The following is a 26293-nucleotide window of genomic DNA, read 5'->3' on the forward strand; positions in this document are numbered from 1 at the left end:
CGCGCCTATGTCCTATCTTCACGAATACTCAGGTACCCTCCCGTACCTCGACTGCGTCGCTTAATCCCAGTGAAAGTGTCTGGGGCTATTCAGAACAGCAAGTCATACGTAACAAGTCGCTGTCATTGACAGATGAGTACACCAAGCACGTACTGGTGAGATCTTAAATAGGGCAGTTCAGTGCATTCTCGCAGGATGCACCTGACGATGACCAGAAAGGTCTGTGCCGAAATATCATGACTGCAAGTCACAGACATCCAGTAGTTCAGCCAAAATTTCATGCAACAGTCTATACGCTATGGAAGGTTTTAATATCAGCAATGTCAGAATGTTTCAAGTTAAATGATTGCGTGTGGGTAGCAATATTGCGATCTGATTCCGTGTCAATATAGCTTCTCATCGTTAGACACGAAGATGAATAACGTAAAAAGTAACTTATTCCGGTATCTGCATACTCTCAAGTCCGAGAGTGGTTTTCATTGCGTTTGTGGCACTAGGTCGAAATATGCTAGCGCTGTGAGCTGTTAACTGTTACGTCACAACCATAGAAAAACTCTCATGTGAAGTGTAACTTTGTCGCTGTCCACATAAGTATACGTTTTTAAGCCTGAGTTGTTGGGTGAGTAGCTGTAGCACGGGTCTCTGTCGTCTCTCCTTCGAAAATTTGAATCAATAAAGATTATCGAAAGATGGAATAAACTGCCTTTGGAGATGTAACAACTATCATTCTTCCCTAGAAGATCGATCACCTGATCATCTGTCCCAGGCGTCGGGTTTTGTTTCCTACAGCAGGTGTTTTCGTCGCATTGTAAGGAACTGAGGACAGTACGGAAGCTAGAGACCAATTAATGTCAGTACAGTCTGGTAATGCATCTGTTTACGAATGGATACGTAAATCAGAGGTAGCCCTGTCCCAAGCTCCTCAACTATCACTCACAATATAGCAATAGCTGTGCAAGCGATGGACTTGCTGTAGGGCAAGTCAAAAAAACACTAGTTCACAGACACAATAACGTCTTGAGAATGAAAACCAGTCCCTACAGAGAGCGCTAAAATTAATTAACATGAATCACTGTAACGAAAGAAGCTAGCCGTGGGTCAAGAATGCTGCCACAGTAAAAGGGTTGGACAACAGAGCTTACCACGCTACATGTAGGAATGCAGAGTCCGTAACTCGCGATGCAAACATAGCGGCAGACAGACGCAACCAGCGTAGCTGTAGCATGCTTCGTAATTCTAAACATCACGAGTAACTCGCGCAGGCTAAGACAAGGCTGCTACCAAGCCAATGGAAAACAACACTTGCCAAGAAATTGCTTTAACTGCTGTGCAATAAACCTCGCGATGTTGAGATCTTTAGAAACAGAAAAGGAATGCGTTGGGGAGTCAATAGTCGTTTACCTGACAAGCATTCCTTGATCGGCATAGGTGTCGGTTACACATTAAAATGTTGTTCCTGCTGAACCTCTCTGTGTGGTGTAATGTTTAACTGACTTGCCGATTTGGCCTCAGGTAATGTGGAGGAAGTTGCTGCGGAGAAAATTATTCTCACAGAAAAATTGGCCTCTGGTGATACGGAGGTGAGTTTCCTTCAGGCTGGAGAGCTGCTCTCCGGGCTACGAGGGTGGTTTGGAAATATCTCGGAACAGAAAAAAGTACTTACGTCAAAGATTTTTTTTTTTACTTTTCAATATAGTCTCCTTGTAGATTAATGCACTTGGTCCAACGACGTTCCAGTGCCTTTATCACATCTCGAAAATGCGTTTCCTCCTGGCCTGCAAAACAGTTGTTAACTCCGGCTATTAAATCTTCGTTTGAAGTGAATCTTCGTCCACCAAGAAAAAGTTTCAGTTTTGCGACGAGACGGAAGTTTGACGAAGCCATATCAGGCGAATAAGGCGGATGTGGCAGCATTTCATAACTCAGTTCGTGTAATTTTGCCATAGCGACGGCACATGTATTGGATCCAGCGTCAAGAGTCGCGGCACCCATAATTTTTTTCATTTCTAATTCTTCAGTTATAATATGATATACTTTTTCAGATGGCATCTGGCAAGCGCGAGCACTTTCACTCACTCACAAATCGGCGATCTTCCATGACCATTTTGTGCACTTTTGCAATGATTTCTGGAGTAGCGCCACATTTTGGCCGACCACTGCGCGGATCAACATCTAAGCTCTCCCGACCGAATTTAAATTCATCTGTCCACTTGGCAAAAGTTGAATATGAAGCAGCAGAGCCCCCCCCCCCTCCCCCCAGAATATTCTGGCAATCAGCTGTGTACAGAAAGGTCCTTGCAGCCAGCGTAACAGAGGCTGGAGGTGTAAGGGTTCGTGCTGTTCTGGCCGACTGGAGCGGCCCAGAATCCTGCCTTGACGTTGGCTGGTCAGAATTGGCGTGGATTCCCAGAAAACCGAAGACATGGAATGAATGTCTCCGCCATCACTTGGCTTCAACGACGATTCAAAATAACGGCCTGGAAGCTACGCTAGATTTCGTCGTCTTAGGCGTTTTCTATATTACTTAAACAGCGAATGCCAAAATTATTCCATCCGCTCCAACAGATGATCTTCTTTGCAGACAATACCTCTGTAGTGTCTGCGGACCTGGGAAAATCAGTTTAGCGGTATTAAATGTGTAATTAAGATCCACAACTTGTCAATTAATTAGCTGGCCGGTCTGAGTATGGTATCAATTTGCTAGGAATTTTAATGCGAGTTAGAATCTGTGAACATAAAAGAAGGATTAATTTTATTAGTCTTTCTTCCTCTATGGTGTCGACTGATCTGGAGAGATGCATTCATACGACAGAATATTTTAACTGGAGCTGCGTCCATCGTCTTAGCGCACCTGGCTTAGTTATGAATCTCGTCTTTCAAGTCACCGACTAACAAATAAGTAGGACGAATTAAGAACCCGTAGTCCGTCACCGGCAGAGCTATCTACAGTCTCTTTCGTTTTCTAGTCTGGCACTTTCGTTCTTTAAAAAATGTACTTCACGGGTGGAGGGGTCTAAATAAGCAATTCTTTAATGGAGCGCGAACAACTGTCTCGCGATTCCGGTTACGCACGAGACTTCTAGGTGCGCTTACCTTTCAAGCTATTTTGTACATTGTTACTAAAACAAACTATCATGCATTCTGAAGCATACATGCATTATCGGATCGTGACTGCAAGTCTCTTTCACAGACTAACATTCCAATGGAATTGGAACGCATACTTACGTCGATGGGTGGAGGAACACTTACCTGAAACAAAACAAAAAAAATCACATTAGACTTGCGTCAACAATATTTTTTGTGGATATTACTAATTCCAAGAGCACAGAATTAAACGTAGAATAAAAACCAGAAACTCATTATGAATACAAAAATGTTTGCAACAGACTTACGACATAGTAACGATGGCTGCAATGTGGCAACTGGCAGAGGCAGAAACAAGAATGGAAGAGCAAGAAAAAAATACTTAGATTAAATAGGGCCTAAGGGAAAGATTACATCCTTCCTCTCTTCTTCTGAACCTGGACATCAGAGAAACAATGACGGAAATGAAGGAAAGATCATGCAGCTGGATTAAAATTCACCGTGAATGGTTACGATGATAAGATTACGTGATGACAACCTATCCTCAACGAAAGCGAGGAAGAATTACAACGGAAGACAGACGGAAGAAATTTGGTGTAGCAAGATACAGATTTGCGATGAACTTAAATTGGGAACCACATACTGGGCGAAGTGAAGAAGTTATACTACCTTGGAGGCAGAACATAGGACGACTCACGATGTAGGAAGCAGACTAGCAAAGGCAGAGAATTCTTCACTACAAGAACCTTTAATTTGAGGAAAATGTTTCTAAATGGTTCAAATGGCTCTGAGCACTATGGGACTCAACTGCTGAGGTCATTAGTCCCCTAGAACTTAGAACTAGTTAAACCTAACTAACCTAAGGACATCACACACATCCATGCCCGAGGCAGGATTCGAACCTGCGACCGCAGCGGTCTCGCGGTTCCAGACTGCAGCGCCAGAACCGCGCGGCCACTTCGGCCGGCTGAAAATGTTTCTGAGAAAGTACATCTGGATCAAAGCATGGTTTCCCATGTGGTGCTGCACAAGGATGCTGAAATTAAGTGGACTAATAACACAAGAAATGAGGCGGTCCTCCACAGAATCAGGGTGAAAAGGAATACGTGGCAGACAATTACTAGAGCAGGGTTGGCATATGGGATGAAATCGTGGAAGGTCTCTTGAAACCAGTTGAAGGCTAATAAAACAAAACAAAAAAATTAAATAAAAAATAAAAAAGCTAATCCTATACAGGTTGCTTCATAGTAGTGTCAGTGATGTTAATTCATGCACTGGCCTTGATACCTTCTGAGAAATAACACAATTGGGCGACTACTGTCACTAAACGGGAAAGTCGAAATAACAGAGCGGAACGACTAACAAGATTATCTAAACTCCATGCAATTTTCCCTCAGTAGGGAATACGTGTCCCACGTTTCTCTTCACCTACGACATATTTGGACACAATTATAAAGTTCAGTTATCAGCAAAGCCGTAATCAGTACCCAACTGCACTGATGTAAATATACAAGCAAGAAGAAAATAAGCTTACTGACAAAGGAAAACGCACTAATCGCTGAGGCACCTAGATTTTCAGATTTTGTCATTCGATTAATGACTTGTCAGACATAACTACTCCTGAATTTTTCTCATGCCACGGAGCACCGATAAACGCAAAAGTTGTCCTGGAAGATGGGCTCAGTAAAATTTGAGATTTCACTACGACAACCCCAAACTCCGGCTCTATAGCACGTAAAAGAGGCAGTTGTACTTTAACGTACGTGTAATCTAAAGCAAAGGAAAAGCTTTCACGAAAACTAAACAAACAACCTCACAGTTTCGTCTAGCACGTAGTCCTTAAAAACGCATTAATTTTCTCGAAATGCGTATTACTCTTTATAACAGAAGAAGTCACGTTTTAATCCAAACCGGTTGAAAATTTTATTCCTCGTAACATGAGTATTTTGCGCATTACATTAGACTGACTCTGCCAATAACAGCTACCTTCTCTTTCGTAACATTTCAAATAAATTTCTAAAAAAATCTACTATAAATGGAAACACGATCTACTTCGGTATGCTCCACGAACATCCGCCGGTAAAGTCACACTGCTCTTGTTACCCACCACCGATTCTGTCTAGTAACTGCAATGCAGTGCGCGCGCGCGCACACACACACACACACACACACACACACACACACACACACACACACACACACAAAGCGCGCGCGAAATATGATAAAAAGGAAATCTAGAAGTGATTTTAAAACTGACATGTCGGTTGTTTTAACAACATTTCAAGTACTGAGCGGTAAAATTCGTGGAACCTCCATCGTTCGCTGCTCCACTACTGCGGGTAGGAGGGACCACGAGAGAAACGCTCATTCGAGACAGGAAATTGCGCTTCGTCCAGCACACCACATGTCGTTACTCGTTTTTAATGCCCGTCACGACTGCGAATGGTGTTATCCGGATTGCCGACCAGCCAATCGAGTTCAACCACAACGCTTCGCAAATGGATGCTATTGGTCATTCGCCCGAATCGAACAGAGACTGGGGTGAACTTCCTACCCCCCCCCCCCTCTCTCTCTCTCTCTCTCTCTCTCTCTCTCTCTCTCTCTCTCTCTGCCCCTCCCATTTACTTCACAGTGCTATGTAAGATACTCAGTAAGTAACTTCTACGCCATGAGTCCGAAAGAGATAACTAGCTTTCATTTTAAACTGACGGATAGCTGTAATACCCAACGCCATCTCCCTGAAGACAATGTAACACATTGTTGAAAGATATTTAACACCGATGGAGTCCGGTCCATGAAGTTTTGTTACGAAATGAGATGCACGTAGAACAACCCTTCCCCGCGTTCGTCGAAGAGGGAAACTTGTCTTCTGCCATTTTCTGAAATAATAACGATTACCCTTATCAAATTTATAACTCACTTCTATTTCTTACGGTCTACAGCATGCAATAGAAGTTCTAAAAAAAGTTTCTTGTAGCGGCCCTTTTCCGTAGCAGCTATATAATTGGTGTCAAATGCATGTTGCTAGTTAATAACACAGCGCATTTCGGGGCATTATCAGTAAGTGTCCTGGAATGTTGTCATTCTGCTTTACAGGTTACTATTGTAGACTAAAAACAATCCGCTTACAAATTTTACTTAATCGCAAAGATATTTTACAGCAATAAGTGCGTCTTATTTCTCAAGTACTGTACTGCATTCACTCATTTGGTAACAGGTTGAAAATGAAACTTACCACGTTGTTTTGCGTGTTCAAACAGTGTACCAAGTGGCACTTTCAGAACAGCTGCGGTTTTCAGTCAAATTTACGAACAATTGGCACACGAAAACCTACTAGTCTAACGGACTGCGATAGATTCCCTCCCCCCCCCCCCCCAACTAAATGGCACGTCAAATGCTTCTATCGACGGTTGCAGTACCAAATTACATCTCGCTGAGCTTACATCCAAGTACACAAATCTGGGTTAATACGGTAATATATTTAGAATATATTAATATTTTTGTTATTTTTTGTTTATATCCACAGAAAGTTTGGGTGTGGCAATTATAAGAATCGAAACGGCAAAAATAACAGTAATTTGGGAGGTTGTTTACACCCATATTGGAATATCTGATGAAGGCAACAACCAAAATAAATATTTGACAACATCCACAACACTGTATCAAACAAACGACTTTCAGGGAGCACAGACTGTAAAAATTCCCAGCGGGCAGGGTTTTTATATCCGGCACGAACATTTAAGCGTAATCGAATCACCTGTTTCCTACAGTGTTTGGGCACTTTCATGCGTTCTTCAATTATGGTCAGGTTGCTGAAAAGTGCGTACACAATTTCAAATAATAAAACCAGCAGGTTTTTTCGTATTAACATATTCCGAAAAGCGTGAAAATTGTTGTTCTGTAAAACTTGCTAGAATAACGAGGTTTTTTTTTGTGAAGGTGGTTTTCGCAGCAATTGTATATAAAATGGAGCAGTTTACAAAACAACACCTTTTGCATCCTGCAAATTAATATTTTATTTTATTTATGCACCTACTCGTGTTTTACCCTTTAAACAAGGCTTCTTCACTGGGCGCTCTGGAATACTACCTAATTGTTTCCTTGTCATGTTTGTTTTAGGTTAAAATTGGAGGCTTTCAACCGGTTTTCACATGAACGAATTCTGCTTGGTTTTCAAATAATGGATTAAACGCTAATCTGTAGGTATGTTTTCATTTTATTATAGAAAAAAACTTGCATGAAATGTTTTAAATCTACAACCAATATGTGACAGCGAAAAAATGTCACATTCCAGGACACGCACTGAAGATTTCTTATTAACAAGGTGAAACTCATCTGGATGTATAAATGAAATAAAAAATTAATGTGCAGCAGGCAGAAAGGCTTTTTTTGTTAACTACTGCTACATATTCTAACATATTCCTAGGATTCCCATAGCGTGCTGATTATTAACACAATCACAAATGCAACCCTACGCACTTGAGTGCATTTCCCATGGAATCTACGAAAATATAAATCACCCGCTGAAGCAACTGTCATTGCCAAAACTGATTAACTGTGCCACAAACTACAACTACATCTACATCTTCATCTAGAAGGATACTCTGCAAATCGCACTTAAGTGCCAAGCAGAGGAGTCATCGAACCACCTTCACAATAATTCTCTATTATTCCAATCTCGAATAGCGTGCGGAAAAAACAAACACCTGTATCTTTCCTCGCGAGTTCAGATTTCCCTTCTTTCTTCATGATGATCGTTTCTCCCTATGTAGGTCGGCGTCAACAAAGTATTTTCGCATTCGGAGAAGAAAGTTTGTGACTGAAATGTCAAGAAGATTCCTCTGCAACGAGAAACGCCTTTGTTTTTATGATGTCCACCCGAAAACCTAAATGATGTCAGTGACATTCTCCCCTCTATTTCCCGATAATACAAAATGTGCCGCTGTTCTTTGAACTTTCTCGATGTACTCCGTTAATTCTATCTGGTAAGGATCCCACAGCGCGCAGCGGTACTCCAAAAGAGGGAGACGCATAGTGTAGGCAGTCTCTTTAGTAGGTCTGTTGGATCTTGTAAGTGTTCAGCAAATACAACGTAGTCTTCGACTCGCCTCCCCACAACATTTTCTATGTCTTGTTTTCAAGTTGTTCGTAATTGTACTTCCTACGTAAGTATTTGAATTTACGGCCTTTAGATTTGACTGATTTATCGTGTAACCGAAGTTTAAAGGATTCCTCTTAGCGCTCATGTGAATGACCTCATTATTTAGGATCAATTGCCAATTTTCGCACCATACAGATATCTTTTTCTACGTCGTTCTGCAATCTGTTTTGAACTTCTGATGACTACTATACATAAACGACATCATCATCTGCAAACAACCTAAGACGGCTTTGTTTTACTCGATGGCTTTCCGTCAATTACTACGAGCTGTGACCTCTGTAACAGGAAATCACAAACCCAGTCACATAACTGAGACAATGTTTCATAAGCAAGCAATTTCACTACAAGCCGCTTGTGATGTACAGTGTCAAAAGCCTTCTGGAAATCTAGAAATACGGGATCAATTTGAAATCTCCTACCAACACCACTCAACACTTAGTGTGAGTAAAAAGCTAGTTGTGTTTCACAAGAACGATGTTTTCCAAATCCGTGTTGTCTATGTCAATAGACTGTTCCCTTCAAGGTAATTCATAATGTTCGAACACAACATATGTTTCAAAATCCTACAATCACCCTACACTCCAAATGTGACCCTGCAAATTTGAATGGGAGACTTTGAACGTAATAGTTAATTTAATTCTTAGTTTTAGTATTCGATATACACTACTTTTGGGAGCTTCATTAGTGAGAAGATCGTTGATTGTCACGAGAAAATTGATTGTAAGCGAGATCTATTATTGGTAGTATGTCACTGATCTTTCAATCGACCAACAGAAATTAATAAAATAATTTAAATGTACAGACGGAAGTAATTTACAGTTAAACGTATCAGCAAGGAAATCATTCAGCACGTAACGTAAACTCAGTGTGAAATTCACACAGAGGCGCCGTGGCGCAAACGCGTCGATTCGAGGTCTGTGCCAAGTCCATTTGTAGCCACGGGTGGTGCACCGAAGCGACGCGAGATGGAGACGTGCAAGTGGCGTGCTGTTGTTTTTATTAATTTTTACTCATCCGATGTGCCAAAAGAACTGATGTAGACGAAGCAAAACTGCACCCGTGTCTGTCGTTAGTTTCTTAGTGTAACTTCTACTTTTCACATAAAAAATTGAAAACCTGCTTTTGGGGTTTGAGAGTGTTCTCTGCGGTGCAGTATCTCTCATTCGACTTTGAGGTAACTATTCGGTATTAAAAAAATAAAAGATTTTTACGCACCTTATAGTGTGACACAGCTTGATAGTGAACTGGTTTTATTTTCGTTATTTCCCATAGTTATTACAGACTTCCAAAATAAATAAAACAGCGGGCATATTTGGAAAAGTTGGTACTGAAGAAAGTAGTCACTGGCCAGTTTACATTTAATGGGACGACCTTGGTTGTATAGTGCTAATATATCGAAATTCATCTACATCGATACCCTGTACCAATCTCATATAGCGCGCAGAAAGAACGAACACCCATATCTCTCCGCACGAGCTCTGATCCCCCTTATTTTATCATCGTGATCGTTTCTCCCTATGAAGGTCGGCGTCAGCAAAATATTTTCGCATTCGGAGGGGAAAGTTGCTGATTGGAATTTCGTGAAGACTCCTCCGCGACGAAAAACGCCTTTGTTTTAATGATGTCCATCCCAAATCCTGTATCATTTCAGTGACACTCTCTCCCTTATTTCGTGATAATACAAACGTGCTGCCCTTTTTTTGAACTTTTTCCATGTACTCCGTCAATCCTATCTGGTAAGTGTCCCACACCGCGCAGCAGTGGACGACGAACACACGTAGTGTAGGCGGTCTCCTTAGTAGATCTGCTACATTTCCTAGGTGACCTGTCAGTAAAACGCAGTCTTTAGTTAGCCTTTCCCGCAACATTTTCTGTGCGTTCCTTCCAATTTAAATCGTTCGTAATTGTAATTTCTAGGTATTCAGTTGATTTTACGGCCTTTGACTAATTTATCATGTAATCGAAGTTTAATGGATTCCTTTCAGCACTCACGTGGATGACCTCTCACTTTTCGTTATTTAGGGTCAATTGTCAGTTTTCGTATCATACATACAACTTTTCTAAATCGTATTGCGATTTGTTTTGATCTTCTAATGATTACTAATCGATAAACGACAGCGTCATCTGCAAACAACCTAAGACGGCTGCTCATTTTATCTCCCAAATCGTAATGGCTAATTGTATTTAATGGTGGAAGGACGAAGACACCTCTTTCCAGACGCGAGTAAATAAGTGATATATTTTGATGTTAGTCCGCGACAGCAACACTTGATGCTGTGGCCGAGGGTTATGCGGATTTGTAGCTCGTGTTCCTCATTCGTATGTGGTTTATAAAATCAGTTTCAATCAAATTTTGCGTTCATATTGCGTTAATAAATAGAAACCTTATTTTGAGGAAGTAGAACAATGCATGTCAAAATGCACAATGCTTACTGCAATATAAATCTGCAGAAGCTGCAACAGAATACACAGAAAAATTTCACACTATTCCTGTTGCAATTACATTAAATATGTACAGTCAGCAGTACATTTTCTGTCCTCAGTCAATGCGGTTTACCAGACATACGTGAAAATCCACTATTCACTTGCTACTAGTTCACAGAAATTCTCTTTTCAGCTGGGATAGACTGTCACATGTCAAGTAAGGCTCCGTTGTGGCACTTTCAACTGGCAGAATTTTATCGCGCAAGATAGGGAAAACTGTAATGTAATCTAGTTGCAACTCTTCCCCTCAGTGAAATTGTAGCCAGACACTCAAGTTATTCTGAACGTGCGCTAAGATTCCAGAAATCCTCCGGTTCCATCATACACAGGAGTAGTCCGTTGTTCTTCGCGATGGGAATGACTGGAAATTGCCTGGGTGAAAGGACATTTCGTTACACTCTGCAATGACCGAATCTCTATCACAGGGTATGAAACTGTGCCCTGTGACGAGGAATATCTTTTCTACAGCAGTGAAACAATCAGATTTTGGAAAAGTGTCCTAATATTTTGAACATCTCTCATAAAATCGGCAATGTTTAGGCTTACGTTCAAATGGAACACGTATGAAAAATAGGAATTATCATCAGAATACTCCAGTTTCGTCGTAGGCTGTCCATTTTATTTAGCTCAATGTAGAAATACTTTTCAGAAAGTCTGTAAAAATTACGGAATCGTTCGGGATACATGATCAGTTGCTTCATTACGTCGAATGTGCCATATTTCCTTCCCATTTTTTCCACCTAACATTTTTGCCAAGTATCTTCTTCGCTGCTCAACATCTACGAGTTACAAAAGATCCTGTGCATCAGTATCTTCGTCTGACGAAGACGACATACTCTGATACATTCGTAGCACGACTGTCCCGCTTCTCCGACGGCGGCACTCCAATATGAATTCTTAACGTCCCGTTCGCACCACGGCCCCCTATTTGCCGGTCCGCGGCAGGCCATTTGTGTGTGAAGAAAGAGACAGATTCTACCAACAGTAAACTACGAAATAAAAGTAAAGTAAAATCATGTCCACAAGAAATGGCAAAGACCTATACACAGACTGTGAAAGAAAGTAGCTTCTTCATACTGAAAACTATTAAGTAATGACAGAGCAGAAATATGTACAGTCTTTTGCAGCAATGGTTGTCTGTGGAAAGCTAAATCGAAACAAAAATCTGACATTTCGAGATATGGTTCAAGGACATCAAATATCGTTGGTATGAAAGAAGTTAAGAAATCAGGTGTTAATAATACAAAATAAACATCAAACTGTCGCAAAAAAATCGCGAAGGAAGCGCTAATAATTAGATCTATGCAGAAATGCATTGTGAGAGTTATTGAAAGAACTCATCATGGAATAAAGAGACGAAAGTGACAGTTCAGAAGCACTTTCTAATGGCAAAAGATTCCGCTTTGACTGGAGGAGACGAATGAAGAGGAATTTGCGAAAGTGACACACTGGTGCACGGATAACAATAGCTGCATGTAAAATACATACACTTTTTACTGCGAGTTATGTTTCTGAAGTCAGAAATCCTACGCAGATGATGTGCAAGTACAATATCCGACCACGCCTTGATGACAAATTTTTTTTCTACCTGTAGCTACAATCTCTCAAAATTGCAATTAAAATTATGCATATTCTTATTGAAAAGAGCACAACAGGTCACAGCGCTTCTCTAACTTCAGCGTATTCTTCTTACGACCTTTCTGCACACGTCGGACAAAATGAACGGCTCGTAATTCCAGAGTAGCCCAGAGTTTCTCGTCGGTATGAAAGATGACGTCCGTATGAAAAATGACACTCTGCACCATATTCAGAGACTGGTAACGTGTAATAGACACTGGAACGTCGCCAAGACGATTAAAAACATGAAAACCTGCAGACTCTGTGACGAAGCAGCTTTGATCAACAGGCAGCACGACCACATTAATGAGACTACACTTCGCCGAACTTCCCTTCAATGTTTTTCACAAAAAGTAACTGCTTTGTGGGCGGTGGTGAATGTATCCCGTCTGTCCTAGTACAGGTATCCCGTCTGTCCCCAGGTAGTGGGGAATGCGTTTCACTCCAAGCCGGCGAGAGCCTGGCCTTACTCCCAGGGTGCAGCCAGGGAAGGGAAGGCAACAGGGCCATACGTAGCAGCATTTAATTATCTTTTATCAACATAACAGGCGACCTTAGAAGAACAGCCAGATTTTTGGAGCTTGAAACGCTTCATACGCAAAGCATCCGCACTGATACGACCCACTCCGATCATGGACTCTCCCCAAGGGCGCCACCAAGCAACAGCAAGGGCCGTCTGGTACGGCGGCCGCTGCCTGAAGTTCCAATGTTCTAGAATGATAACCGATCACTCCTAGGCATAAACGGAGAGGCAACAGCTGAGGTATCAGAAGTGTGATCCCTGTGTGGTCAGGATGGTCAGCCAGATGGGTACATACACTGAAGCGCCAAAGAAACTGGTATAGGCATGCGCTTCAAATACACTCATATGTAAACAGGCAGAATACGGCGCTGCGATCGGCAAGGCTTGTATAAGACAAGTGTCCGCTGCAGTTGTTAGAGGTTACTGCTGCTACAATGACAGGTTATCAAGATTTAAGAGAGTCTGAACGTGGTGTTATAGTCGACGCACGAGCGATGGGACACAGCATCTCCGAGGTAGCGATGAAGTGGGGATTTTCCCGTACAACCATTTCACGAGTGTACCGTGAGTATCAGGAATCCGGTAAAACATCAAATCTCCGACATCGCCGGAAGAAGATCCTCCAAGAATGGGACCATCAGCGACGAATAAAGAGAATTGTTCAATGCGACGTAAGTACAACCGTCCCGCAAATTGCTGCAGACTTCAATGCTGGCCATCAACAAGTGTCAGCATGCGAACCGTACAACGAACCATCATCATCGATATGGGCTTTTGGAACTGAAGGCCCACTTGTGTACCATTGGAGACTGCGCGACACAAAGCTTTACGCCTCGCCTTGGCCAGTCAACACCGACACTGTACTACTTATGAGTGAAATCATGTTGCCTGGTCGGACGAGTCTCATTTCAAATTGTATCGAGCGGATGGGTGTATGGGTATGGTGACAACCTCATGAATCCATGGACTCTGCATGTCAGCAGGGGACTGGGGCCACACATACGTAAACATCCTGTCTGATCACCTGCATCCATTCATGTCCATTGTGCATTCTGACAGTCTTTCACAATTCCAGCAGGGCAATGCGGCACCCCACACGTCTAGAATTGCTACAGAGTGGCTCCAGGAACACTCTTCTGAGTTTAAACACTTCCACTGGCCACCAAACTCCCCGACATTATTGAGCATATCTGGGATTCCTTGCAACGTGCTCTTCAGAAGAGATCTCCACCCCCCTCCCTCCCTCCCCCCTTGTACACTTCCGGATGTATGGACAGCCCTTCAGAATTCATGGTGTCAGTTCCCTCCAGCACTACTCCAGACATTAATCGAGTCCATGCCACGTCGTTTTGCGGGACTTCTGAGTGCTCACGGGGGCCCTACGCGATATTAGGCAGGTGTACCAATTTCTTTGGCTCTTCAGTGTAACAGCCCCACCACACGGACTGACTATCCGCACTGGTGATCTATCGGCGCGCAGGCGGTCTACGGCGGGGAAGGAAGGGGGGAGGGGAATCCACGCAGTAGACGCTAGAGAGGGAGTTTTTCTCCAACTCGTACTACGGAGAGAAAATTTAAAAGCGATGGTCAAACAGCAAAGGGAGACCAAAAACGTCAAAATGAATCAAAAGGAAGGATGAAAAGGCAATGCAAGGGGAACAAAACCACAAGGAATACAGGAAACCAGGTGGATAGACAGGTCGACATAAGTAAGAACACAGAGAGAGGGGAATGATGGGTCACCGGAGGAGCGCTAACAGGGAGGTATGGGCTCGGAGAGGGAAATGCACCCCGGGAAAGGAGAATTGGCTGCAACAGCTCGGGCTCCCGTGGGAGCCATGCACGAACTCACTAAAGATCGTCAGCCGCCTTGTGGGGAGTCTGCAAAGACAAAATGACGTAACAAAACACCAATTTTCTGCGGCTAAGGAATACCTCCCTCTCGGCTCTCGTATACTGCTGAAATTTCACATGTGTATTTGTAAAACATCACATTTTACGAAGATGCTGCTAGCATCGCAATGATTTGATTTCGGTGCAAATGTCGGTTGGATGTGAGATGCCACACAATCAGCTCATTACAATTATACAAACTGATGAAGTGATGAGGTCATTCGTCTAAGCGGCTAGTACTGTTTCGGCGCAAAATCGAAGTGGATGTCTGCTGCTGCTGTCAGCCGAAACGACATCCACTAGGCCATTTAAATGCAGAGCCGTCGGCGGCGCAGCCTCCTCCACAAAAGCCAGACAACAAGAACGTTACACCGAAGGCACTCTCCGCTCCGCTGTACCTAGTGTAATCTTTTTTTGTGGTCTATCCAGACACGTTAACTGCAGGCTGAATGTGCAGGACGGAATATCTCCCCTCCCCACCCCCACCCCCCATTACGCCTATATAAAAAATTAAATGCAGCTCTTAGGTTCATTAAAAGCTACATTTAATTTTTATATAGATTCTCTAACAACACACGAAGTAATAGAAAGTAATTGATAGTGGTCTAATGCATACGAAAACGCACAACATAGTTGTACGGTGACGGAACAAGAGAAGACTTTTCACCAGTAGCGGCGAACGCAGCTGCAACAGGTGATAGTATTCCACAGGGATTAATTACTTTCTGATTTGAAGTTGGTGTCGGGCGCTGATAGCTTCAAATGACAGGCTGCCGACAGCAAAATAAAATCTGTCGATAATAGCAGCTTGTTGCATCACTTCCATCCCTGCTTCTTACTCATGTGCCCAACGGGAGAGAATCAAGGTACAAAACCAGATCTTTCTGCCTGTTTATCTGGTCCGACGTGTCTGACCTTTCTTCTTCGCCGTATGATTTGTTTAGTAAGACAATAACGACGTATTTCGTTTTAATCTCAGTTTACTATATTACAGCCTTTCAGCACCATGGGGCATTTCCAACTTGGAATGCTACTCAAACATACTTTCATTAGAAATGTCATGTTACATACTATGATGGCGGCGGCGGGTGGTGGTGGGTGGTAACTACATGGTTCTAGTCCCTCGATCCTCTCTCAGCTTCCGATGAAATAGGTACGAACCGCTATTTTGTCCCTCTCTTTAATCGTAAGGAAACTATCATACGTTTTGTACTGGGTACATGAACAGATAACTAACGTAAGAGTCGACTGTCAAAATTATGTAAACAGAGTAATGCGTGGTAGTTAAAAAGGCCACCTAAGGTATGTAGTTAGTACCTCAGAGATAGAAAACGAGATACTTTTTCGGCTTTGGCAGGTTTAAGTGCTAAGAACGGAGTAGGTGGCACCTCAGGACTACATTGGTGACGAGAGGCCAACGGTCTCACCGCTGTTCCCTAAGCTAACATAAAACAATTTTTAATTTTAACATCTATTCCTCCGTAGAAAGGGTATCAATCGGCTTACAGCTGTTTCATCATCCGCTAGAATATCTGATAGGTGGTGTCCTAGGCAGGTCTTAGGCAGTCTGATAATCTTCGCGAATTTGGCGAACCGTTCGTGGATCTTCATAAACGCACCGCGGGTGTTCTTGTCGTCACACAAATTAATGAGTTTTTTGATACCATAAGGCAGTCTACTTCTTCAGCTTCGTAGCGGAGTCTGCCATACGTTTGTGATGTGTTTGATGGTCCGTAGTTTACTGGAGTGTGTACTGTATAATCATTTACCGTCTCACTTCTTAACGATGTAGTATCGAATATAAGTACGTGGAATATCTAGTTCGAATGTTTCCACGCTCGTTGCTTCTCTTGCTAGTTTGTCAAGCGGCTAATTGCCTTGAATGCCAACGTGACTGTTCAGAGGAAAACACGGTGGACATCACTGTACGGCGGAGCACACACATTTGGTCATGGATGGCAGAAACCAATGGATACTTTCGATAGCACTTGGCTGTTGTTTGCAATGCAATCAAGGAGTCGCTCTCAGGCGAAGTCAGTGAGTCGTGATGCTACTTAGACGGCCATTAACTCTCCAATATAAATATTGCATTCTTTTGGTAGAGAACCTTGATCTCTAATCCGGCTGTGTACGTATGCATAGTCGATTCGCTCCCTCATTATCTTTGGAGCAGTCTCTGTAAAAGAGATTAAAATGTGGCTACTTCTGGATGATAGAACTAAAAGCACAGTGACAAAAACTGTAGGTTAAATTGTCTTTTGTCCCGCATTATAGGTAAATCCTCACTGTTGGTTGGAAACATACCACGGAGGCGTTCGTAAATGTATTGCATACAGGTAATCGAAGGAAGTTTAAGTTTCCGTCGAGCTCTTCCAATCATACAGCTGCTGTCTTGTTCATGAGTAAGCGTGTCGCTAGACTGAGGAATGCAATGGGATAATGGGAGTGGTATATACACATATGTATTTACAGGATTAATAATTATATTTGTGTGGCCTGTTATTTCAATATACAGTCACGTCAGATCTGTGAACATAATTTGCTATATTACATCACGCCAAGATACGGTTCTAAAATTTGTTTACTTACTAGCGTAGTAGTAGTAGTAGTAGTAGTAGTAGTATTTTTGTAAACTAACGAACACTAACACACACAGTACACAACCACCACCTACATACACCACCTACATACAAGGAGGTGAAAAAAGTCATGGATATCGATATGTTTAGATACAGATGGCAGTAGTACCGCGTACACAAGTTATAAGAAGGCATGACATTTGTGGAGGTGTCATTTGTACTCAGGTGATTCATGTGAAAAGGTTTCCTATGTGATTATGGCCGTAAGATGGGAATGGACAGACTTTGAACGCGGAATGGTAATTGGAACTACACGCTTGGGACATTCCATTTAGGAAATCGTTAGGGAATTCAATATTCCGAAATCCACAATGTCAAGAGTGTACGAGAAAGCTAGATTTCGGGCGTTATCTTCACCACGAACAACGCAGTGGCTACACAGTGTGAAATAACCGCAGAAATCAATGTGGACGTACGACGAACGTTATAGTTAGGGCAGAGAGTTGAAATTTTGCGTTGATGGTCTATGGTAGCGGCCGAGCGGCGCCAGTGTCTAGCTAACAGTACGTCGCCTTCTGTGGCTCTCCTGGGCTCGTGCCCACATCGGTTGGAATCTAGACGACTGGAAACCGTAGCCTGGTTATAAGAGTCCCGGTTTCAGTTGGTAAGAGCTGTTGTGTTCTAATGTGGCACAGAACCCACGAAACCACGGACCCAAGTTGTCAACAAGGCACCGTACTAGCTAGAGGCAGCTCCATAATGATGTGCGCTATGTTTACTTAGAATGAACTGGATCCTCTTGTCCAACTGAACCCATCATCGATTGGAAATGGTTATGTTCGGCTACATGGAAACGATCTGCGCCCTTTCAGGGATTTCGTGTTCACAAAAAAAACCCATGGAATTTTTATGGATGACAATGCGCCGAATCACAAGGCCACAGCTGTCCGTAATTGGTTTGAAGCGAATGGTTTGGCGCCCAGATTGCCCGAAATGAATATTGACGAAAATTTATGGGATCATAATCGAGAGATCAGTTCATGAACAAAATACTGTACCATCAACACTTTCGTAATTATATATGGCTCTAGAGACTACATGGCTCAGTATTTCTGCAGGGGACTTCCAACGACTTGAGTGCATGTTACGTCGAGATGTTGCACTACGCCGACAAAAGAAGGTCGGACACCATGTGAGGAGGTATCCAATGACTTTTGTCACCCCAGTGTAATGCCAACTGACTGCTACGCTGACAGTTGATGGAACGAGGAATATTCGAATGGAATCGTCTAAGGTAAAAGCACGTCAGTTTGTCGTGTATACTCATCAGCGCTCGTCGTGATAGTTCATTCAAAACAAAATTCCCGTTTAATCACCATTCCATAGAGGCGATAAGTAATCAAATACATTTTATGCGATAGTGTAGGTCGGGATAAGAAGACGATCGGCCAATTCTTCGGCTCGACGCATTAGTGTCTTTGTACCACTGACTAATTGTACACGACTCACATTTTGGGATGAGGACGCTGTGGAATGGTTTCTTCCTCTCTCGTTGTGTTGGGAGGTATGAAATGCCTTCTGCTGTATCCGCTGGAAGTCCTGTAGGCTTTGCTGTAGGTTCCCGCGGGCTTTGTAAGGATTGAAGTCACGATGGCTGGAGGTGTCTCTTTCAAACAATTTTTCGGTTTAGTTTTATGTTCTTGATATACAGCAAGTAGTAGATTTTTGAAAACGTTGAGGTAGGTACGGTGGTAGCAGCGACTTTGGTATAATTGGTCATATCGACTGGGTTTGCGCGTTCAATTTTTTCCTCGCGTCAAGACAATAACAGGCGGACCATCGTTTTATATTCATATAGTTTATTTTATTTTTTTAAATACTGGGCAAACCCGTGAACATGGGGACTGGTGTTCGGTACAGTTTACACAAAGGCCAATGTTCGCAAGGACGACCTTGGTGAATGGATCTTCCACTGTTTCCGCATTTTCTTTCACGTCACACCTGTACACCGCAACCAACTTTCTCTGGGCCGATACTGCCTTCACAGGCCACGAGGAAAGCGCCTGAATCCATTCGATTTTTTTTTTTACCTTTTTGTGCTCGTCAGCCAAAATACACGCCTCTCCATGCTACATTAGCATGTAGCTTATCTGTCTGGAGTGTAACATCTCAGTGAAATGTAGCGCTTTGTATTATATTCAAAGTTTTATGTAGAATAGGCACTGGTACAGGACGACAATTATTGAACTATATAAAAAAGTGAATTATTACAAACCATGGCGTGCCCTCACTTTATTCAACATTTAAACATCACTACAGATATTCGCATTTAGGTTATGACATGTTCGGTATTGGCGATGATTTGGAGCAGACGAATAACGAAATTGTGCATGACCCGCTAACGTGTCGGAATATTGATGCTGTCGATAACCTAAATGACTATTTTCAGCTCAGCAATGGTTTTGGGGTTACTGCTGTAGGCCCACAAAAAGGAGTTGCTTGTGTTCAGATCCGAAGAATATGGCGGCCAATCGAGGCCCATGCTAGTGACCTCTGGGTACCCCAGAGCCAGAATGCGGTCCCCTAAGTGCTCCTCCAGGACTTCAAACACTCTCCTGCTTCCATGCATGAACCACATCTTGTCGAAATTAGGATCACTATGGTTAATGAGGTTGAAATCACCTCCCAAAACCTTCACGTACCGTTCGGTAGTCACCGTCCCATCTAGGAATATCACACCGATCATTCCGTGACTCGACACTGCACACCACACCGTTACCCGGTGAGGGTGAAGGGACTTCTCGATCGCGGAATGCCGATTCTCAGTCCCCCAAATGCGCCAATTTTGCTTCTTGACGAACCCATCCAAATTAAAGTGGGCTTCGTCGCTAAACAAATTCATGCAGCGCATACTAATTTCCATCGTGCCCCGCGGCCAACCGCGCAGTTTGAACGTCCTAACACAAACCGTTTAGAAGTTATGACGATTTTATTTCATATAGTTCTACAATTGTTACCCTGCATGTCATCCAGTTCAAAGTACTTGAGATTGTGGAACAATTTTTCTGACGAATCTAGTTCTCCAGATTTATCTTCTACTTGCTCTACGAAAAATATGGCTCCTTTGCTGCAAAAGGATCTCCACCTTTTGTTAGTACACAACTTTGTCAGCATGACCAGGAAGGATTCAGGATTCACGCACATAACAGTGGAAGTTCAAAAACGTAACAATTTTTTTTCATGTGTTATTTCACCATTTTTTCACTGCGTTTGTTGCTATAGGTAGATTTTTCTTCATAAGTAAGAGATTCTTCGATGAATTTTGCACGGCATACAAACCACACTTACAGGTGTAAGAAACTAAGTAATTTATGAAAAAATGAGTGAGCTGTAATATTTTAAACTTCCATGTTTAGAAAAAACTCAAATTATATCGATAATTATCTCAATTTTTACCACAGTTTTTGATAGATTTGGAAAATTCTTAAGTTTCATACACCTTTAAGTATGATATACCCTTAAGTATGGTTTTTATGCTGTGCAAAATTCATCGAAAAATCTCTCTTAGTTATGAAGAAAAGAGTATCTGAAGCAACAAATGCAGCCAACAGCAAGTGAAAACTGATGAAATGTCACATGTAAAAAAATGTTTTGTTATGTTTTTGAACTTGCACTGCTATGAGTGTGGAACCTGAACCCTTCCTGGTCATGCAGATGAAGTTTTATGAATGTATTTGTAAAACTATAGCGAGGGGAAATTAAAATGTCCTGTGGAGCCTGTCCTGCTGCAAGTCGGCCCGTTTGACGTCCAACCACCTTAAAGAGCTTCGAAGAGCAGTTGTAGAGGGTTGTGTGATAGCTCAATTTGGAAGAGTACTACCCGTGTGGCTCAAGTTCAAGTCCAGTATACTACTTTCGTATCAGGAAATTTCATGTCGGGGATATGCTTTTGACATACAGACAGCAAATGTTGATAAATCTGATTACATAGACTCATTAGTAGTTATTCTACTAGTCCTTGTTTCATGTAATATATTTCTCTGCTTGATTATCACCACCAAATCTAAAGTAGGCTATAATTTGTATGTACAGTATCCATTAACCGTTAACATCAAGTCGCATGGACAGTTTTTATCATTGCTACTGCACACAAGCGCTTGCCTTTTCAGAAGATCAATATTGGACCTGATCCAGGTGCTTGTCATTTAACAGTAAATATTGCCCATTTCAATACATCACAAATTCGTATAATAAAAACTATGTATATGATGTTATAATTGCCGTAGTCAGTGAGAAGGCGCGCGCTCGTGTGCACGGTCAGTACGTGTGGGTCGCCTTGTAACGCCGGAAATGCATATCATCCTATTTTCATCTCTTGCACTGCAAATTTTTTTCCTTATTTTGTTACCTGAAGATATAACATTTCTGTGTCTTTGTATATTGTAATTGTTTTACTATTTCTATATATATATCTCTTTGGTAGTATTAACTCTGTCGCGTGGAGCGCGGGCAGAGGGAGAGTCTGGCTGGGGTGGTGCAGTGGAGCAGCTGTGTTGTGTGACGCTCCCGCGAGTTGCCGCGCTTGGGGTTGGGCAGCATGTAATTGCGCTCGACTTGCCATGATAGTTTCTGACACGGTGTCGCGGACGGGAAGCATTAGCTGGCGCACATCAAGAGTCCGTTTCGCCTGGTGACCGTGTCGAGAAGAAGGCGCGCCAACATCCAGCTTCTGCAACAGCGACGGCCGACAATGAGTGACCTCCTCGATCGACGGCTTCAAACCTTCAATCAACCAACAAGGAAGACTGGAAGCACGTAAAGTTTTAGAACTGTATGGCAGACCTCAGCTTTTCAAACTGTTCCATTTTCATAACTAAATTACAGCAACGTAGCATGAACCTTTGTTGCTCATTGTCCCAATTGCATTACCAAGCAGGGTCCCTTCCTTTTCCGGAATGAACCCGAATGTCGTTGAAATTCAAACGCCAGCATTAAAGTAATATAATCCGATTTCACTGCTTTAATTTCAAAGTTCAATTAAAGTATTCATAGCTGGCTACAATATTTAGATTACACAAGCACAAATTAAGAGTGCGAGTTTTGTTACCGTATTTTAGCTTACCTGTGACTGCAGCTCAGCTTGGTACGTACTAAATTTTACTATTGTTCAGAATCATTTAATTCAAGTTCAAAGTTAAATCTCTTATTTCTAAATTGCGTAGATTCAAGTAGCTTTTGAAATGATTGTTGATGTAGTCCAAGACTAACCGTATTTTACTGAATTTCGATGTGCTTCAGAAAGAAAGCTCACAATTAACTTCAGTCACTAAATCAACTTTCAATTTTCCGGTTTTATTAATTCTTTTGCTAAATTAAGTCAGAGTGTAGCGAAATTTATTACTTTTGACAAACTTTCAGTTTTCACACTACACGTGTCAACCTTCAGTTGCCACGCTTTTAGTGCTAATTATATGTGCAATAACCGTTCTTTTTCAGTTATTATAGTAGTTGTCCATAGGATTGGCGACCGTAATTTTCCCCAAATCTCAAATATCTAATTAGCGCCAATTAATTGTTAACGTGACGACCGCACATTTAATTTCTTTATTAACTTTACCCCTTTTGAAAATTAATTTCCACCAGTTTCATTTGCATTTTTCCTTTCATTTAGATGTAACCCTTTCCTCCCTCTTTACCGACAGGTTAACTTCGGTGACGATTGCTTTTCCCAAATTTCCATTAGGTACACGCGGTTTAATTTTTCACTGTCATTAAGGACGAAAGTGAGGGGGAGGTTACAGCCTCAAACCGGAACACCCAGGAAGGGCAGGCAGCAGTTGTGAGGGCAGCGAACCCTGCCTTACGCATGCCACCGCGAGCTTCTACTTCCTTCCGAAGGTGGCCGTCCGCGCATCTCCAAGCGGACGGACGCAGCAGTCGTCGCATTTACGATGAAGGAAGAGGGGCGATCATGTGTCGCATACTTAACGAATGTAGAAGTCAAGAGCGGCAGCGTGTCGTCCGGTCGACTGGAGGAGCACCGTCGTTTAATCTTTCGAAGGCGTCTTATCACGCAACGGCAGGATTACACTTCCTGCCAACTTTATTACAAGCTCTCCGTAAGATACTTCCTAATATCCCACAGCCGTCTTCCGCTCTCATAGACTTGGCGTGTTGTATCACTTACCACTTCAAGCAGGAACGCTAAGGAAGCTTTGCCTCCGAATGCTGAAAATTTCCGATTTAAATTGCATCTCAGCCTTTAGTTGTTTGGAACCACGATTAGAAACGTCAAATAGCAGTAACAGCGTTGCAAACCGAATATCCAGGGACATTGCTACCTCCTAAGCCTGCCTTGACTCACCATAACAGAATGCTGCTGTTTACATATAGCCTCAAGGTATGTCAACCGTAGGGAGGATTGGTGCAGCTTCCGAAGAACAGGGAAAAGTATTTGGTAGCTGCATCGAGGTCCATAACCTGGAGTCACGCTTCCGTCACATCTAGCTTACGTCTCTTAACAGTTTTCCCCCTGCCGCATATCTCTCTCTCTCTCTCACTCACACACAACGTTTTCATTGCTTCGAAAGACTTAAATTTATTTTACAGTTCAATTTCCTTCTTCCATGAATCCAATGGAAGACTTTGTACCTAACAAATGATCAAGTAACGTAACGAGTTGCCGTCGTTCCGGTAGTCCCGCATATATGGTCGTATGAAGCGCAAGCCCAGTTTGTTCAACCTGTCAATATCGCTGATCTGTGCTTGTGAGCTGCTTCCATCGGTAAGTGTACGTACGATGACATCGCCGAAATGTACTATTTCCTGGTTTTCCGACGACTGTAACTACTACGGAAAGTCAAAAGTAATATCAGGTGAACCTTTACGAGACGAAAGACCAAAATCTGTCAAGAAGTGCAGCTAAACGGTCGACAGTTTTACAAGTAATTTACTTAGAGAGATTGTCTAGACACTTCCACTCGCAAGTCTAAAACAACTGTTCAATAGCGTCTTGATTCTAAGAACACCGAATCATACACACATGGGAAACAGCATCAAAACACCGACTGACTACCTCACCGCTGCGTACACCTTGTCACATGAGTCAATACTAAACATCAGGATAGGCAAAGATTGATCTACATAATCAAACTTACCCCGACGGCCTTCTGCAAATTTCCATAACTATGGATCCTGTCAGTCAAATAAAAAATTATGTGGCCACCTGCCTCAGACGAAGAGGCTGCGGCGCTGCATTATACAGAAAGAATCTTAGATAGCGTGCACCATGACTATTTCACTAACCGCCTTGACTTCCATCTCATTTTGTGGTTTATATTAGATCCAAAATAGCAGGAAGACCCAAAAGGAGACCCATTCAAACAGTCAATCCATTTGCTAGAAACGGTACTTCGCATCATACTACAGCCGCTATTACTCCGTACTGTAGGGCGGCCGGCCGTTGTGGTCGAGCAGTTCTAGGCGCTTCAGTACGGAACCACGTGGCTGCTACGGTCGCAGGCTCGAATCCTGCCTCGGGCATGAATGTGTGTGGTGTCCTTAGGTTAGTTAGGTTTAAGTAGTTCTAAGTCAATGGGACTGATGACTTCAGATGTTAAGTCCCATAGTGCTTAGAGCCATTTCAACCATTTGAACTGTAGGGCTACACTTTTATATGAAAATTATAGAGAACGGTCGCAAATGTGACGCCTTGAACAGCACCCAAAGGTCAGTTACACAGTACGCATGGAGCAACTAGATATTTCGTTCGGTACAGGTTACTGCGTTAGGTGCTTTACGCGGAGAGGAGAACGGTGTTAGCGTTCAGCGACACGTGACGGCAGCGCTACTAGCCAGCCGGCCTTTCCGGTGTTCAGCCTAATGACGAGTGGAGTTCCACTCAACTCTCCCAACCACGAAAATAATCAGCCTCGAACAGTGCGTTCGGTTCTTAGCCGAACAGAAGCTGCGATCGATGAACAGGGCTACCTTTCAATTCTGGAAGAAGAGAGTGGTCTACTTTTTGGCGTGGTTTGTTGATTTGTGGAAGGAGACCAAACAGCGAGGTCATCTGTTCCATTGGATTAGGGAAGGATGGGGATGGAAGTCGGCTGCGCCCTGCCTCTCAGCGAATATTTAGTGCTTTCAATCTATTGCACGAAATGTCTTGGCAGCTGCTGTATACCTTCCTTTACGTTGCTACAGCATACTTTACTCTGTTATCACAAATTATTGTGTCAAATGGTCGTGAGAAAAGCGTTTATTCCTACAAAAATTGGTAATCATTAAGGCAAAGCCGTATACGCAATTTTATACTTTATGTAATCCTCTTCACAAAGATATGGAATCGTAAGAGCAACGCGCTAAGTCGCGACAAAAGCACATTTTATACACCTGCAGCTATAATGAAGCCCCCTATGAAATGATAGTTCTCAACAGATGCAGATACGTATAGTAAACCGTAGCACAGCAACCACCATGTGATCCCCAGTTAATCAGTGCAAAACTGTCTGTAAGAAATCGCGACAGGCATAATATAATTACATTCCTGACTATTGCGAAAAAAATTATACGTGTTTGTGCTTTAACGTGAAGTCTGCGGCCGGGGCTCACAAAATACTGGGTAAGATCTACGGCCAGACACCTGTTAGCGAAAGAACTGGCAGAGAATGGCGATTTTGACGTCTAAGAACGGCATGGCGGCGGGAGAGAGAAGGTTTTCGCAGCTACTGAAGCCGACGGAAACAATCACATGAGATCTTTATCGAAAGCAATTGATGCGTTTGCACCGAGCACTGAAAAGACAAACTGCCTCAAAACAGTGCTACCTTACAGTGGAAAGGTGATTTTGCAGCATGACAGTGCTTGTCCATGTCGCAAAAATACTTGAAAACGTACTTGGAAACGTTTAAATGTTAAGTCCTGTCCAACCTGCCGCATTCTTTCGGCATC

General features: G+C 42.7%; 1 protein-coding gene across 15 annotated transcripts in view; it reads right to left on the bottom strand.

Moving 5' to 3' along the window:
• LOC126182918 (RNA binding protein fox-1 homolog 3-like) overlaps window positions 1–26293 on the bottom strand; it is a 402959-nt gene that overhangs the window by 214089 nt on the left and 162577 nt on the right. For 13 of the 15 annotated variants that reach the window (XM_049924896.1, XM_049924903.1, XM_049924902.1 and 10 more), the window contains one exon: window positions 3226–3249. The exons of the other annotated variants lie outside the window; for them this stretch is intronic. In XM_049924896.1, the coding sequence (XP_049780853.1) occupies window positions 3226–3249 (24 nt within the window). The remainder of the gene's footprint in view (window positions 1–3225; window positions 3250–26293) is intronic. 15 annotated transcript variants of the gene reach the window in all.

This window comes from Schistocerca cancellata, chromosome 1 (assembly GCF_023864275.1).
Source record: "Schistocerca cancellata isolate TAMUIC-IGC-003103 chromosome 1, iqSchCanc2.1, whole genome shotgun sequence".
Lineage (NCBI taxonomy): Eukaryota > Metazoa > Arthropoda > Insecta > Orthoptera > Acrididae > Schistocerca > Schistocerca cancellata.